Source organism: Manihot esculenta, chromosome 9 (genome assembly GCF_001659605.2).
Source record: "Manihot esculenta cultivar AM560-2 chromosome 9, M.esculenta_v8, whole genome shotgun sequence".
NCBI classification, from domain to species: domain Eukaryota; kingdom Viridiplantae; phylum Streptophyta; class Magnoliopsida; order Malpighiales; family Euphorbiaceae; genus Manihot; species Manihot esculenta.
The window spans coordinates 32,648,716-32,665,590 of NC_035169.2; the positions used below are offsets into that span (position 1 = coordinate 32,648,716).

General features: G+C 33.9%; 2 protein-coding genes and 1 non-coding gene across 5 annotated transcripts; all 3 read right to left on the reverse strand.

Annotated features, from left to right (window-relative positions):
- Positions 1 to 429: 429 nt before the first annotated feature.
- LOC110622926 lies at positions 430 to 10,028 on the reverse strand. The gene is made up of 18 exons (XM_021767667.2): positions 9,427 to 10,028; positions 9,277 to 9,335; positions 9,060 to 9,191; positions 8,548 to 8,688; positions 7,648 to 7,704; positions 7,167 to 7,261; positions 6,733 to 6,865; positions 5,845 to 6,021; positions 5,269 to 5,459; positions 5,034 to 5,100; positions 4,642 to 4,775; positions 4,263 to 4,329; positions 3,424 to 3,486; positions 3,090 to 3,331; positions 2,889 to 3,018; positions 2,146 to 2,238; positions 1,607 to 1,792; positions 430 to 899 (listed from the first exon to the last, which is right to left on the reverse strand). The coding sequence occupies exons 1-18, from the start codon at positions 9,794 to 9,796 to the stop codon at positions 606 to 608; spliced, it is 2,631 nt and encodes an 876-aa protein (XP_021623359.1). The 5' UTR covers positions 9,797 to 10,028; the 3' UTR covers positions 430 to 605.
- Positions 10,029 to 10,082: 54 nt separating this feature from the next.
- On the reverse strand, positions 10,083 to 10,156 carry TRNAT-AGU. Its single transcript has one exon. It is a non-coding gene; the product is annotated as a tRNA-Thr (tRNA).
- Positions 10,157 to 11,231: 1,075 nt separating this feature from the next.
- On the reverse strand, positions 11,232 to 16,407 carry LOC110623396 (ADP-ribosylation factor). Of its 3 annotated transcripts, XM_021768328.2 has the most exons (8): positions 16,087 to 16,396; positions 15,890 to 15,979; positions 15,651 to 15,741; positions 14,098 to 14,213; positions 13,825 to 13,884; positions 13,675 to 13,740; positions 11,566 to 11,765; positions 11,232 to 11,481 (listed from the first exon to the last, which is right to left on the reverse strand). In XM_021768328.2, exons 2-7 carry the CDS (start codon positions 15,908 to 15,910, stop codon positions 11,574 to 11,576), a joined length of 546 nt encoding a protein of 181 aa, XP_021624020.1. In that variant the 5' UTR covers positions 15,911 to 15,979; positions 16,087 to 16,396; the 3' UTR covers positions 11,232 to 11,481; positions 11,566 to 11,573. The 3 variants fall into 3 exon arrangements, with proteins under 3 accessions (XP_021624020.1, XP_021624019.1, XP_043815902.1); XM_021768327.2 differs by lacking the exon at positions 15,890 to 15,979 and having other exon boundaries at positions 16,087 to 16,391; XM_043959967.1 differs by lacking the exons at positions 11,232 to 11,481; positions 11,566 to 11,765; positions 15,890 to 15,979 and adding an exon at positions 11,772 to 12,100 and having other exon boundaries at positions 16,087 to 16,407.
- Between the last annotated feature and the right edge of the window lie 468 nt (positions 16,408 to 16,875).

Genomic DNA, 16,875 nt, shown 5'->3' on the forward strand with positions numbered 1-16,875 from the left:
TTTAGAATGTAGCGATGTCATTTATTAAATAATGTTTTTAATATAAAGTAACTTTTTATTTAAACGACAGCACTTCATCCTTACTCCCTTGGATATTTTCCCCATAAATCTTTTATTTTTTTCAGACTAGACATAAAAAAGAAATACAAAATAAATTCACAACAATTATTTGGTATCCAATTTTTAAATGCTTGTGAGAATTTTCATATTTATTTTAAGAATATATAATTATAGGAATAAATAATTTCTTCTGCGTAATTAAAATAACATACAGTTATAAATATAAATGAAAAGAAAAATATAAAGAGTTAGCAGAAGAGAAGTTTTGTTTATTTTATCAAAAGAAAAGTTTTCTTTATGAGGTTGTATGCAATGTGTGTAAGCATATGAATGTTATTACCATGACATTTGAAGTTTGAAATAAATAAATTCCCAAAAAAATCCAAATTTTTCTGATATTGAATTCGCCAATATTTACACAAACATAACAATCAAAGCCCATTTACAACATAAAATTAAATGGTAGCCTAATTACAATTGAACTATGCATGCCAACTTTACCATGCTATCTACACTAGTCAATTGAGCTTGGAGGAGTATAATATTTATACCTTGACTTCAACCACATCGCCATCTTTGAGCTCAGTATTTGGCAATACAAGCTGACCATTCACTAAAACCAGCTTGCCTTCAAATCCTACTCTTCTAGCAGCATCTGCAGCAGTGCTGCCAGTCCTTAATCTCATTATTTCACCATGGGGCCAACAGATTATTACTACTTCACCAAGAACAATAGACTCCACTTTACACTGAGACTTCATATCATACTTTGGTTGCCCTAGACTTGCTTCAGTGCGTAGCTGCTCTTCCCACCGAAGCATTGTTCTCAATAATCGGATCTAAAAAAACAAAATATAAATTAGTCATCCATACACCACACCTCGCAGGTATCTGCATGCATGCAAACACATGTCCATGCATGTTATATGTTCATTTGTCAGTGGGGATTTTGCTTCAGCAGTGGTTAATAAAATTGCAGAATATGATCAAATCTGCACAGGTGCTTGAATCTGGCTCAAAATGGAACCAACACATAGGTAGAAAACTTGAAATTCCCTCTCGACAAGGATACATGATCATTTGATGCTGGAACTACGACTGCAATATTGGAATGGATGTTGACCATAATCAGGGCCCACGCAAGAAAAACTCGGATAGACAATTGGCGACCCATGCAGTACAGAGTCGGGTACAAAATAATCAAGGAAGAAATGCAAAATGCTCTTTTGTTCGCACAAGCATGCACAGATGCTTTGACCAAAAGTTACAATGGTGAGAAGAAAAGGACCAGTCAATAGCTTGTGATCATCATTATGTTTCACAAGATCAGCGAACTATCAATCAACGTAAAGATGATATTTAGAATGACAAAATGAATGCATACTAATCTTGTATACTAAGTTACTAACCAATAGATTATCAAACTACAATTCCTCTCTGGCAGGCAGAAAACAAGTGTAAGACCAAATATGGAATATCAAATTCCGCCAGCTTGTAATAAACAGAATAAGCTTAAGGAAACAACATGTTGCAATTTCATTCTGACCTTATTGTTGATACTAGCTTCAATAGAATTGGAGATAACAGAATCTAAAGTTGGCCTGAATGCCACAGAATCAATAGGTTTGCCCTCAAAAACAGCAGCGACAACAGCCCAATATTCAGATTCTTCTTGCTTTGTCAGGTCAATAACCTGGATGAAAGTTGGCAACAGGCGCTCGAATTGATCTTGCTGCACGGCAACATATATATTTAAATGAATTTCTCCAGGAAGTTCTCTAAGAATATTATTTCCTAAATGCTTAACAAAGATCATATTGATGTTTAACATTCCAACCAGATTCAACCTGTAACATGCTAAAAGAAGCTAAAATTGGCTCAAACAAAGGACAATTTGATAAGAGATATCAGTGAAAATTTTAATCAAGATTATCATGTGCAAGGCAAACCTTAATACCATGTTTACAAGAGATTTAAACCTTCAGGTACATCTTTAAAGGGAAAGTACACCTTCTTACTTGTCAAAATGATCACAAAGTTGAACTCCATATTTGCATCATCACATTAGGTTTGGAAAAAACATACCTTATGGTACATACCATCTCGACAAAGCGTATACCTCTCAAGACAAGTACACCAATCCCCATGTCCTGGTTCACACCACCATTCATCTGAGACCTGGAGGCCAAGGTGGCAGCAGGACAAGCAAGGTTATCAAAGGTATAATTTGCATTATATACATTAAGCTATTACTAATTTAGGGTTAAATTAGTTTTAAATTTTGAACTTTATTTCGCGAGCTTTATGGTATTTTGCTTGACAATGATATGAAATGCAAAAGCTGAATTGAATTGATGCATTATTTGAAATGCCAAGTCGACAAAATTGTGCACTGTTTGCTATGAATTTCTCTTCTTGTTAACATTGACATATGATAAGTCCTATTTACTGTAGGTATTTTCTTCACTTGAATCAAATCTATTTTTTCTAGGAGTTTCAAAGAGTTTTAGATTTATTTCTTTCTATTTAAGTTGCCTTTCAGTGCTTATAAAGTAGTTTCTATGCTAGGAATTTTAATCCTTATGAGATGTAGCAAAGGGTTCAAAAGTCTATCTGAGTGAGCATATTTAGTGTGATTTCCTGTTCTCTTTCCTGTCTAATTCATTTCATTAATCTTCATGATAACAATTTCCTGTTTTACTACAAAGAAGTGCAATTTGAATGCTGAACAGTGCATAATCTCCAGGGATATTCAAAATTTCTAAATCTATCATTAAACTTTGCCTCAATTTACCATATCAAATAGTCAAAACAAACAAGCAACTTACCTTTTTGTACAATCTTGCATAAGCTTCCCATCGCTTTATTTGGAAAGATGATCTTCTGTCAGCTACTGCTTCAGAAGCTGCCAGTCCAAAGCTCACAGCAACTAGCAATTCTCTTCCACCCTTATCTACTCTGAAATCCGAATTTCATGTAAAGGTTTGTGAATTCTTAGTAAACACAATAAACGTGAAGTTATAATGTACCCGACTATAACAGCAGCTAGCAAGTGACTTCTTTCAACTCTAAGGACTGGATGGCCCTCCTTCAGGGATCTGTATTTCTGAAACTGATCATCTTTTATGGAATTATGATCCTCAATATCTTTGGAGAAACAGGATGATTCAGTTTCAGATTCATCCATGCTGTTTATAGAAGGCAACCCAATTCCAGTTTCTTTATAAAGCCAGTGAGCCGCAAGTCCATGCTCAGCGTACTCGTGCATTTTCTTGAAAAAATGTCACAGTGTAGTTGTATAAGCTAAATCAAAAAACCATAACAGACAACTTCAGGATCAAACAAAATACACAACTTTGGTACCTGCGTTCTTATCTGGACTTCCAAAGGTGCATTGTCAGGACCTTGTACTGCTGTGTGAAGAGACTGCATTTTGCAAAAAGAAGCTGAATTTTAAATTCACTCAAAATAAATGTTATATAATTAAATAAATTAGAAAAAATTCCATGCAAAATCAAATCCACAACAAGTTAAAATAAACTACATCAAGAGTTGTGAAGAAAGCATGTAGCAAGATGTAAGCCCAGAACTAGAAACTTCTTTCATCGTTGTTAGTATCATCTTGTAACAAACTGTTGGAAAAAGGCGATGGGCTTTAATTATTCTAACACGAACAACAACGACTAATCATCCTCTATGCAGAAGCAATGTGAAGAAAACATTTTAGTAAGAATGTAAGACCAGAGAGATACCAAGAAATCCTTTCATTGTTATCATACTCATCTTGTAATAAACTATAACAACTAATCATCCTATCTTATGATGCAATTTTCCTTGCATCATAAATGAAATGTTGACTCCTGTATGCACGGTAGGATTCTTATCTTAACCATAAATGATACTATTGACAGGGTATTGATGATGGTTTTAGAAGATATGGAGCAAGCAAAACTATCAGGAATTATAACAGTTTGAAATTCTTAAAAAAGTGTTTCAAGAGAGATCTGATGCAAAAAAAAAAAAAAGTTTGCCCTCTAGCAGCCAGCCAAACTGACATAAGAAACTTTACATATCATTTACCTATCTGCAACAAAACATGCTTAAATGCAGATGCACCCACTCATCTATATAAATATTTAAGAGGAAACTAGGTGACTTCCGGAGTTTCCTTTAATAGAGAAAACATCGTATTGAAACCTCACCTGGTATCCACTGGGCTTTGGATTAATAATGTAATCATCAAATTCACCATCAATGGGGGTCCATAGCCTGCACAGAGGTGATGCAGTGAGAACCAGTACTGTTGAGTTGTAGAAACCATGCATCATGTGATATTTTAAAATAGACCATGATATTTCAAGTGATATTTAATGACGCATGGACCTGGGGCAAGGACAGTATTTTAATAGCTAAGATACTAATAAAACTTGCAAGGCCCTACTTAGGTGCCCAAGTCTGAAAATCATTGTAGCTATAACCAGAAAGTGGTAAAAATACAGTTACCAATAGGTAGTTTAAAATGATAATTAAAAAGTTTAATCAATCTAAATATAACATTGGTAGGTAAACATGTGAATATACCTATGAAGTATGTCGAGAAGACTGTAACAACACTGAATAGCAGGTCCATGTAAAGTTCCATTCTTGTCTCCAACAACTACCCTTAGTGCACGGGCATCATAAACTTTATCAATGCCAACATCTTTCCGTTTCATCTACGGATAATAAGACAATGTAAGTTTCAAATTAGTGGCAAAAAATAAAGATCACAAGGGGTTTTTTTCTAAAGAAAGCTTCAGCAGTGATTGAAATAGCAGCAAAAGCAAAGAAGGCTAGCACTATTTTTTAAGCAACTGTATATCAGAAGGAAAAGGCTCTAGACACGTTCGTTAACAAAATGAATTTATGTGAAAAAATAATTACATACTTTTACATGCCTTATTGACTAAATAGAACGAAAAAAATAGAAATACCTTGCTATAGATGCTAAAGAGGCTTTTTAGTCGACTAGACAAAGTTACTTCCATGCCTGGAACATAACTGAGGCAGAGAGAGTGAAAGAGTACATGTGAGTATCCATTAGACATGGACAAACTAATGATTGTTGTTCAATAAACATGAATGAATTGAAAATAGAACCAACAAATGATGTTATTTTTCTCTTTGAAACTGTGGACAGCAGAAGTCAATGGAAGAAGCAAAACTTACGAAGTAGATATAAATAGCTCCCTCTCAAGTGCTTCCTCACAAGCAATAAGAGATGCTAGAGCAATTCCTGCATCTTGAACAACCTTTGGTCTGGTTTGAGTATCTGATGTTTTTCCAAGATTGTTAAGAAATATGGTCCCTTTTTTCCGATCCAACAAGATATCAAAAGGTACTACAGCTTCCAAAAGATCCTGTATATAACAAATTAATAGCCTGACTTAAAATATATACAGAATAAATTAATAACCTGACTTAAAATATGGACATTGTACTCAGATCTGCAAAAATATAATAACTTTGGCATGTCTCACAAAACAAAAACGCAGTTTGAATAAATATCATAGCAGCTGGCCAAAAACCTTGACATTGAGGCAGTGAAATTTGGTATGTATGAGTAATAGAGAGATGTCTCTGAAACAATTAAGTTATAGCCAAAGCAAAAATAGTTCATTACAGCATTAGTGTACGGATATCATTAAAACAACTTTTGTTAGCTCTGTGCCTCTCCCTTTTTTATCCTTCCATTTGTTTGTTTGTGAGTATGTTTATTGGGGCAGAAGGAGTGCTAGAAAGTACCTTCATTGTTGAGGTATCTTCACTGAAAGCTACAGAATCTTCACTATCAGAAATCAAAATTTTCTCATCCAAAGATAGAGAGCCAGATTTGTTAGATGTTCTTCTTGGATATCCAGCCCTGTTGCTAGAGCTCCACATGGAAGCCAGATCAGCCCGCATCTTTCGAAACAATTGAGGCTGCATGTCATTTGTGATTAGTTATGTCAAATAAAGAAAAGAAAATTCCATGCAAAATTCTAATTCCCAATGTAGGCCTACACTTGATGCTCCATCCTATCCAGATCCTCTTGTTGATGGTTTTAGTAAACTAGAATACAATAATGAAAAAACCAGCAATTGCTGGTGCAATTTCAAAAGCTACTCTTGCAACCATTGTTTTGGATATTTAGAAGCTCTATGCACTTGCTAGGGGAAAAAAGTTCATCCAATTCATATCTGATGAACTTTTGAAAGTGTAGTATTCCATAACGCATATCAAGATGTATTTATCGCTGCAAAACAATAATTCCTTAAACATTCAAGGACTACAAAAATGTCAGTATCAACCAATAGCTGTTAAAGATTGGTGTAGATGTTAGTTTAATGTTATATGGTGGGAAAGTGAATGCGAAAATAGGGTGAAAAATGCAAAACGAATATCATGGCATATTTTTCTCGGTAAATAAACTTGCCAATGGTGAAAATGCACAACAAATATCATGGGATAGTTTATGCAGCACACAAGGTTTCCGACATAATTAATAGAATTTTTCTTTAAATTATGCCATTTTCCTAGGAATTGTTAGCAACAGTACCTAGAAGATTTCAAGGTAAATTATTCTACAAATGCATTCAGCTTATCACAAATTTAACATGCTCCTACACAATCAGAATAGTTATAAGCCACACCTGAAGAACTGCAAAACATAAATCTTCAAGTTCCGCTTTTAATGCCCATAAACCCAATCTAGAAGCAAGTGAGCACCAAATAAGTAAGGTCTCCTGTGCAACAGCTTGAGCCTTCAGTGGGGGCAGAGCATAACTACAGCAGAAAAAATAAAGAAATAAATAGTATAGGATTGTGATCCATAAAATGAATCTGTAACCTGAGAATTTTAGCCCGGTCACAGTTGATACTTCAAATAGTAAAAATCACTGGGTTTATCCATAAATTTTGTCAAGAGTTTTAACTAAAGTCAAGCAGCCCATCATGTCAAATGAACATAGAGTAAGGAAGAAATATCCAGATAAAGAAAATCCAAAATAGAAAAGCAGCATTTCCAGACATGAAGAGCACACTTAAGTAGGATTAAAGTGCTGATAGAAGAAGTTAAAGTCAATACATGGTCCTCATGTTGTGAAGACGGTCTGCAAGCTTGATGAGCACCACACGTGGATCGTCGACCATGCCCAACAGCATAACTCGCAAATTATTTGCCTTAAAAGATCACAAAATTACAAGAGTTAGCAAACTGAAATAAGAATTAATAAACTAATAAGGGGATGGTAATTAATTCCTGATGATCATTTACAAAGCAAAAAGATATTCCAAACATAGGCTCTATACATGGGCAAAATGCTTTCTCGAGCACTTTAGACCCACTGGTAGAGATCCAAGCATCTCACTTTGTTTTTGAAACATAGTGTCCCTCCCTCGTGCCTTATATATATGTATGAGTACTTACAGAATCGTGCCTTATATATATGTATGAGTACTTACAGAATTAATATAAATAGTCAGTTATATAAAAATTCAAAACCCCAATTTCTACTATTTATGGTACAGTTTTGTGCTATTATCAGTCACAGTTTTAAGTACCATACCTCTTCCTGACCAAGGGTACTTTGGTTCACATTTATCCTGCGATGTCTACGTAGCAGCTGCAAAATAAAATAAAATATTAAATTAAAGAACAGCAGCAGAAAAATATTGAGTACCATAGTGTCAGGGAAAGCACATCTGGAAATCACAAACATATGGACTGCAACAGAACTAAACAAATTAATAAGAAAAACAGCCTGACGGACAAAGAGATAGTTTAACAAAGAGGAAGAGCTCAAGGTTACAGGAGAACCAGACTAGGAAAATGTCTAAGAAATTTTAGCTTTAAGCTGTCAATTTCAATCAAACAGGATTACCATTATAATTTTTCTGCTCCAGCAATGATGCAGGAAAAATACCATCACATACAGATTTAGTTTACATAACTGATCTAACAATAAAACATTTTTACCATCTTTAATAAGGGAAAAATGCAAGTGTTACAAAAACAACCTTGCAAGAAATATTGTAAACTGTGCTTCTAACAACTTGCCTGAAAAAAGACCTATTTTTCAACTATTACTGAAAAATAAAGGAAAAATAGAAGGTATTTCCCAGAGAATATTTTTGGAAACAGGCAAATTATTAAAAGACAAACAGAAGTGATTCTCAGAGTTAATCCCTGCTGAGCATGTAAAACTGCCTTCTAATTAAACTTCTCAAATCAATTCAGATGAAGACCTACCTCTTTTTCTCAACTTATTAGTTCAGAGCAGTCATTAAATGTGCATCCATGAGAGTTAAGAATACTACAATGACCACTCTTTTTATTTTTCCAGGTCAGAGATCAATGGTGAACTAGACAATATTTCTAACAAGAAAAGAAGTTCATCATAATGTATAACTTGTTAAAACAAAAGAAGGAAGAGAAAGGAGAATGTCCAAGAGCCCATAGCATTTACCTGATTTATATAACTTAATCTGGAAACACCAGCTACTAATTTTGCCACATCTTCGCCAAACGCTTCTTCTAGACTATTTAAACTTTCACGTGTGTCATCAACTACATCGTGAAGAATCCCAGCCACAACTGTATCAACAGCCTACAGTAGATTTTATCATCTCAATCAAGGGCAAAGACACAGGAGAAAGAAAATGCTTAAACAACTTGTGTGTAAGAGAGTGGTCCAGTCTTCCTGAGTATAAAGGTAACAATGGAAGCTTAAACCATAAAAAAATTACTCCCTCCATCATAGAACTATTAAGAAAATTTTAGTTAGAATAGTTAAAATAATAAACTTTATTCTATTTGTTCTAATATTTATTCCACCCAAATTTAAATTACTTTGAAATTACTAAATTTTAGTATTAAATAGGGGTATATTAGAAAGCTAAAGCACAAATTAATTATATCTAAAAAAGAAAGAAGTGTCTATGTTTGTGAAACAGAGTGAGTAATACTAAAACTGCATACCCTTTTGCCGGTTGAAGGAACCAACATTGCAAGGATTCTTCCAGTATGGATACAATGGGTCAAATAAGGGTCTCCTGTTTTCCGAAACTGCCCATGGTGAGCCTTTTTAGCAAAAGCAACAGCCTTTTGCACCTGCCTTCACAGATCAAAAACATTTTAGAGGCAGCAGATGAATAATTTACATATCCAAATGATAGTACAGGCAGAGATAGTAAACCTCTGGGTCGCTAAATATAGGATATCCAGTCACGTCGACTCCATCCACAACGAAAGAACCTGCGCCAAATTAACCAATTAAAAGTGAAAAAAAAAAAAGAGGAAGAAAAAAAGAGGAAAACAAATTGTTAAGTGAACTCAAAAAATTAACCTGGTTGTTCGTCCACTTTAGGCCACAAAAAATCAACCTTAGTGGAGAGACAAGCACCAGAGGCAATAGCAACAGCTGTGACAGCGACTTGCGTAATCGCGGACGTAACAGCACCATGGAGAGAGCCGGAACCGGAGGAGGCAGCAGCTGCGGCGGCGATGATGTTACCGGAGGTGAAAACAGAAGAGAGAGAGGAGGAGACAGTGAATTTGGGGGCAATCCGGTGGAGAAGACAGCGGAATTTGAAGGAATTATGAGAAGTAGTGCGGAAATGAAAAACTTGAAGAAAAGGAGAGGTTTTGTGGGCAAACATATTGGAGGATTGAATATGGCATGGAGATGAAGAGGAAGAGGAAGAAGAAAAACGCATTGAAATTAGAAAAATGATTTTTGTTTGGATGGTGTTGGTTAGAAAGTGTGTTTTGTATGAGAAAAATTGAAAAAAAAAATCTGGGAATTTAGTTTTTGTTTTTTAATTTGTATAGAGAGTGGTTGGGATTTTGATTACCGGGAAGGTGAGATTTGGGAGCTTGGAGGGAGTGGTGATATATAGGAGAAGAATTTGTGGTGACAGTTAGAAGGTTCGTTACAGTTTAGCTTTGTTAAAAACTCTTTCCATCGGCAAAATCTGAGTTGATAAAAGGGAGATACAAATTTGCTCTCGTTGAGAGTCGAACTCAAGACCTCCCGCTTACTAAACGGGTGCTCTAACCAACTGAGCTACGAGAGCTGGTTGAGACTTTTGTACTAACAAACTTTCATATATAAATCAGAATGCAAGCAGATTGAAGGACAAAGCATTAAAGATAAGGGAAAGTACCAATTCACGTGCAAATTTTATTATTGCTGTCAGAATTTGTTGAGAAATATAACGATTATGACCACTGTTGTCAAATCCACTCAAAAAGTAAAATCACATATCCTCACCATCAGTTTGTTTACTAGTAATAACTTATATTAGAAGAGAAAATCATTTCCTTTAAAGTAATTTTTTAAAACTAATTTTTTTATGTCTCTAATATCAAAAATTATAAAAAATATTAAAAATATCTTTCATAAAATAAATAAAAATTTAATAAAAAAATTGAATCTATTGACTATAACTTGTTTTTGTATATCATAATAATTATAAATAATTAAATAGAAGATGCCATGCAAACTGTTTTTCATTTAATTTACTGTCTTTGGCATGGACTTTCTGTTTTTTCATTTTTCTTTATAAATTTGAGTCATTTATTGCCTGTTTAGATATTTGGAGTAGTCACAGAAAATTTGCAAAACATATATTGCCAATTAATTTAATATGTGATAGACATTGCATTTTCTTCTTCTTGTTCTGTTACTAGGCATTTAGAGAAAGGAAGGAGAATAGAAGTTTAATAATCAAGAAATTTCCAAACAGACCTCATTAATCCATGTTGTTGCTTCTTTTTTTCTTTTGTGATTTGATTCTTTAGCTTCCTAATAATTTTCAAAATTCACATTGATCTAGATAATTTTTATTCATGTTTTTGCTACTTTCAATTCACACAATTAATTTTAAGGTACTTAATAGATTTCATAACAAATGTATAAACATGATAAATATACAATTATATTAATCTGTCAGCCTATGCTTCCCCATCTAGCGATGCTGAACAGAGAAACAGTAGTGCAGAAGCTGGGAACCAAAACCAACCCAAATACCCAATTTAGTTCATTCTTTGTGTAATTTGTATACAATGATCCTTAGGTGATAAAACATCCAGAAATCTTCAATATGTGTGAATCACTCCCAAACAAAATTCACCTAATAATAACAAATGTAAGGAGGAGAGATAACTAGCATTTATCCTTCATATATGAAGGGATATCTAAGCATTTATAGATTCCCAGTTTCCAATTCAACTTTCAATGACTTTGTCTCATCAGCATCTTAATTTACATTGCAGGACCACAAGTATGAACCCTAATAAAATCAATCCTTTTAGTGAACACACAAAAATTTTATTACAGTTCAGCACTTCCATGGGCCTATCCTCTGCTTTCATCTAAACAAACATCACTTCAGTAAACCTGCAAAAGTAATTTGATAAAAGTTAAAGCCATGAATTCAACAGTATACTATTTGATGATGGCATAAAGAAATACGAAATTAACCTGGAAGATTAGAATGATGAGGTGCCTACTGAAGAATACCCAGCAGCTCTCATTTCCTTCAAAGTTGAAGCTAGCCAGTCCAAGCCCTCGTACAGGCCATCTCCCCTGAGTGCACAAGTCCCCTGTATGTGCCATTTTCTGTTCTTGAGTTCCATAAGACCTAATCCTTCACATACTTCCATTGGTGTCATTGCTCCTTTCTTAACAAGAGAAAAATACACCAACATATAAATGCTATATCAAGTAAAATATTTATATGAGCAGCAATTGCAACATAATTTACAGACTTCTTAACAAAGTGGATTGCATGCCAATGACAGATTTAATAAAATAAAGATCATGAATATTATTCCAGTATTTCAGATAAAAATACAACCATGTGGAGGCAATAGAAACAGAAAAACAAAATGCATAATCTCACGTCTACTTAACCATTCTCAATCTGATCTTTCAATGTAGTCTTCCTCTTCCCTTTTCTTTCTATTGCAGTAGTTTTCTTTCTTCATATCATCTAGATTTATGCAACTTGAAATATCTTAAAATAATGTGAAAGAAAGTAATATCAGAAGATCTAAAATTTTTTGATATTGATGCAGAATTATTTTTACATGCAACTAAATGGCAAAGAACATATACATAAAAGTATATAACAACAACAGAAATTATGATTTAATCCCAAACTACTTGGCCCCACACAGATTCTTTTTCACCATTCAATTTTGTTTGAAACTAATCCTACATCAATATACAAAAATTGTAAATCTTATGATACTACTTCCTTCCACATAATTTAGGTCTCTCCCTTTCTCTTCTCACTCTTTCCACTGTACTTCTGCACTAGTGCATTTGATACTATATGTTTGGATCAAAACCGTATAAAATAATCCTCTCTTATTTTATCCTCAATGTGTGCTATGTGCGCTTTCTGATGAATGTGGGTCATTCCTAATTCTATCCATTATCATATTACTACACATCCAATTTAATATCTCCATTTCTGCTACTCATTTTACGGATACGTTATACTTCATATGCTCAACATCCCAAACAACATAACTAGCCTGACTATAGTTCTATAAAAACTTACCTTTCACTTTGTCAAAGATCCTAAAGTCACATAGCATACCCATTGTATTCCTCTATATCATCCATCATATATTGATCTCTATGAGTTATATCCTTGTATTTTACTCGATTATTTTGGATGATATAATCTAAATACTTGAATAAATTTCATTTTAGCACCAAAAGTGCATCCAACACAGAAGAACACCTAGGCTTTGATAAATAATTGAAATCTAACCACAAAAATAAGTTTTGTTTGATCCGGTTCCTACAGTTTTTTTTTATCCGGTTCAGTTCTTAAATTTGGTTCAAGGTTCAAGGTACACAAGAACCATGTGCAATCATATTGCATATTACATCTTTTATGTGACCAATATCATATTTTAAAGTTTGAAGTTTGAAGTTGAGCCACTTCTAGTAACCTACTGAATCAATATAGTTAAAACCTACAGCCTTGAACGTGGAATCATATAATATCATATTCACAAATTTTGAAAAGATGAAGCAAACGTAATGGAACTTAAATGTGCGTGTTCCTACAAAAAAGTAAGAGCACCAATTCATGACCTGCCTAATCTGAAAAACAAGCACATGTGGAATTTACCAAATGAACCTTGCACATTTTTGTTTTAAAATCTCGGCAAAATGGACAAAGATCACATGTTCAACAGGCTACCGCATGAATATGTCCTTGAACCAACAAAGAAAAGGTTAGACATATCAATTAGTTGCTTTATGTGAATTACATGTTTATGCATGATTATTTCTTTCTTCACATGTTTTTTGCAATTATAAATTGTAGTCTACCGATCCTTATCTCTGGTTTTCCCATTCAAAAGGAATGAGCCCGAATTTTGTCTTATTGTCCCATTTTCGGAAGACTGCAAGGTGAATTTACAGTTTTACACCGACTACACCTGACACCAACTTGCATGTTACTATTCACATTCCTAACACAAAGATAGACATTTTAGTAGTATTGCTTAAGAAGCTAGCTTGTTTAGTAAATTTTATAATGCCTTTGTAAAGAAGCCAGTGACATACCATATCCTGTTTATTGGCAAATACAAGGATGATACTGTTGAGCATAAATGGATCTTTGATGATGGCCTGAAAGAAAATGCAACAGTCAACTTAGAAACTCTTTTTTGACAAAACTGTAATACATTCAGCATACCTTTCTGAATATACAACCTGAAACTCTGCTTTTGCTTTTCCAATTCTCTCACGGTCCAAGGAATCAACAACATAGATCTGCAGAGAAAGATTAACTACTACATCAAAACCTCGAAAAGGAAGGAACAAAATAATAGCAAAATTGACCCCCTTCAGCTTTGACATAAAGCTTATGCACCATAACTTGCACAGATACCGTAAAAACGACTAGCAAGCAGAAAACTGAATGTTATAAAGAAATCTGTAAAAGCTATAATGTAGCTCCCAAGGACAAAAGAAAATGATCATTACCAGTCCATCAGTATTATTAAAATAATGCCTCCAGAGTGGCCTTAATTTCTCTTGTCCACCAACATCCCAAACAGTGAACATCACATTCTTATATTGAACTTTCTCCACATTGAATCCTAAAGCAGAGAAGAAGATCATTATGTAGGTTACATTAAGAGCTAGGATCCACCACCTTTAAAATCCAAATAGATTACAAATGACCAAACAAGTAAATGAATAAATTGCACTAATTTTGAGAGATAACAAGTTGAGAGCGAATAAACGGATCTGTTAAAAATATTAGCAAAGAAACCCACATACATGCACCACATATGTAATTGACAATACCTATGATTTTCAACAAATTTGATTATTGGAACATCGGATCCCAGATGACATTCACTTGGAAAATACAAAGGATACATTGCCAAATAGTAGAAGTTTTCTTGGGTTTTTTCATACCCGAACTATAAGTAGTTTGATTGGATTTGGAAGGCCTGTGTACCTAGTTTTTCTCCCTTCCTTTCTCTCCTCATCCTTTCCCTCAGTGGCTACAATAACTTAGATACTGTTTGCAGCTTCTTTTCTTTCTTTCTTTCTCTCTCTAATCAACTCTACTTCAAACTCTTAACCCTAACCTCATCCTTTCAAATCTTGACCCTAAATTTCATCAATTACATCAGACTTCCCCCACCATACAAACATTCACAGGCTTTGCTTAACATATTCTATATCAACTATTTTCTTAGTATCTATTCCTTTAGGAAAACACACATCATTATGCAACTACAAGTCCTTATTTGAATATATTTGGCATATTGCCTCTGGTTGGACTACTAAATATAGACAGATAGTACACTTCTATTTAAAGTTCCTGTATTGAAAAGGAAAGACAAAAAAAGCAAAATAAATTGTGAATCAAATGAATAGGAAAAAAAATAGTTTTCAGGACAGTCAAAACATAATATTTTTCTTTATTTTGGAAAGTATTATTTAAGTATATAATTTGACTAAATAATAAGTGACAAAAAGAAAAAGATGATAATTGCAAAATGTAAGTGACTCATCATTAACAAAAGGAAATTAAAGGGCCATTTAACCATGGGAAACATCAGGGAAGTCAAGCCACTTAACTTTCAGTTTCCGCCTTGTGTAGGACTGATTTATTTTTCTGTCATTAGTTACTTTTTCGGTGCAGCTTAATAATTATTTTCAGTTTATGTATTTGTTATTATCCTAGGCAAAAGGGATAAGGATAAATATAGGAACGACTAGGATGAGGACTCACTCAACATCATTTATGCATTTATATGCACATCAGTAAATGAAAGGGGAATCATTCCTCAGATATTTCATAGTTCTTTTAATCTAAAAGGACATACTAGGGTTCTCTTCAATGAGCCATAGATATACCCATCATAGATCATAAAGGAAGAACAATGAAGCATAAGTCAGTGGAAACTCCATACTTGGATTTCCTAGTGAACAGAACTGCGACAGGCTCCCAAACCCAGGCCTGTAACACTAATAAAATTTTACTTGAAGATAAAATAACTATAAACAACATAACCTACCAATTGTTGGAACAGTAGATAAAACTTCTCCGATATGTAGCTTGTAAAGTATGGTTGTCTTACCAGCAGCATCCAGCCCTAGCATCACAACCTAAGAGAGCTCCAGCAAAAATTACAAATGAGAAAAGTGAATCAAAGGAACTTATATTCCCGTTAGATGGACATAAATTTCTGATTTACCCATTAATAAATGTTAATCAATTATCACAAAAATATTCACACTCCCCTCTGGTTCTTACATAATAATCACCAAAACCCATGAACTTAGAAGCAAATTAACACCTAGAGCAACATCAACAGTAGCAGCAGAAGACATTTTGCCATTAATCCTAATGATCAAACAAAGTAAAGGAATTAACTCCAGAACATCCCAGATAATAAACTTAAAATTATTCATTCGTAGAATACTATTGCGTAAGAAGAAAGCAGAGGGTACCCGCATCTCAGTGTTGCCGAAGAACGCATCGAAGAGCTTGCGAAAGGCTTGACCCATTGCGTGGCGCAGCCTTCTGATTCTGAAACTTGAAGGTCTAGATTTCGGTCTTCGAATTTCGATTTTTTTGTATCTCTCTACGCCACAATATGATTGTGATAAAATTGTAAAATCAGAAATCGCTTTGGCTTTTAGATTAATATATTTCCTCCGGAGATAGAGATTAGAGAGAGAGAGGTGGCGTTTGCTTTCTTCTTTTTAACTGCGCAAGACTTGCTCTGCGTGGAATTTTCACGCTTTTTAGTTTTTAGTTTTACTTTTTTTTTTTCATGAGAATTATTATTATTATTTTTTACAAATTTCAATCTGTGTTATAGTGCACTTGTATAACTTAAACCTTTTGCGACTTTGTGACAGCACACACTCCACAAGAATCCCATTTGTGATATCACAACAAATAGACGGAAGATATTTTCAACATTTGCTATCGAGGAGTGTTTCGTTTCATGGGATATTTCATCAGATAAATACTGTTGCATTTCTCGTTTAAGTGAAAGAATACTTTCAAACTTTATGTTTTTTAATGTAACAAAATTTAGCTGCGACAAGCAACCATATATGCAATGCAAATACTGATTTGCAGGTAAATGGATTGAGGAAGTGAGGAAATACTCATGTAGCATTATTGTTTGTGGATTACATGTGAATTTCCAGGATTTGCTTTTATTCTCTATTTTGTTTCTATATTTTAATACACATCAAAACCTCTCCAATTCTGTCTATTATTCGATA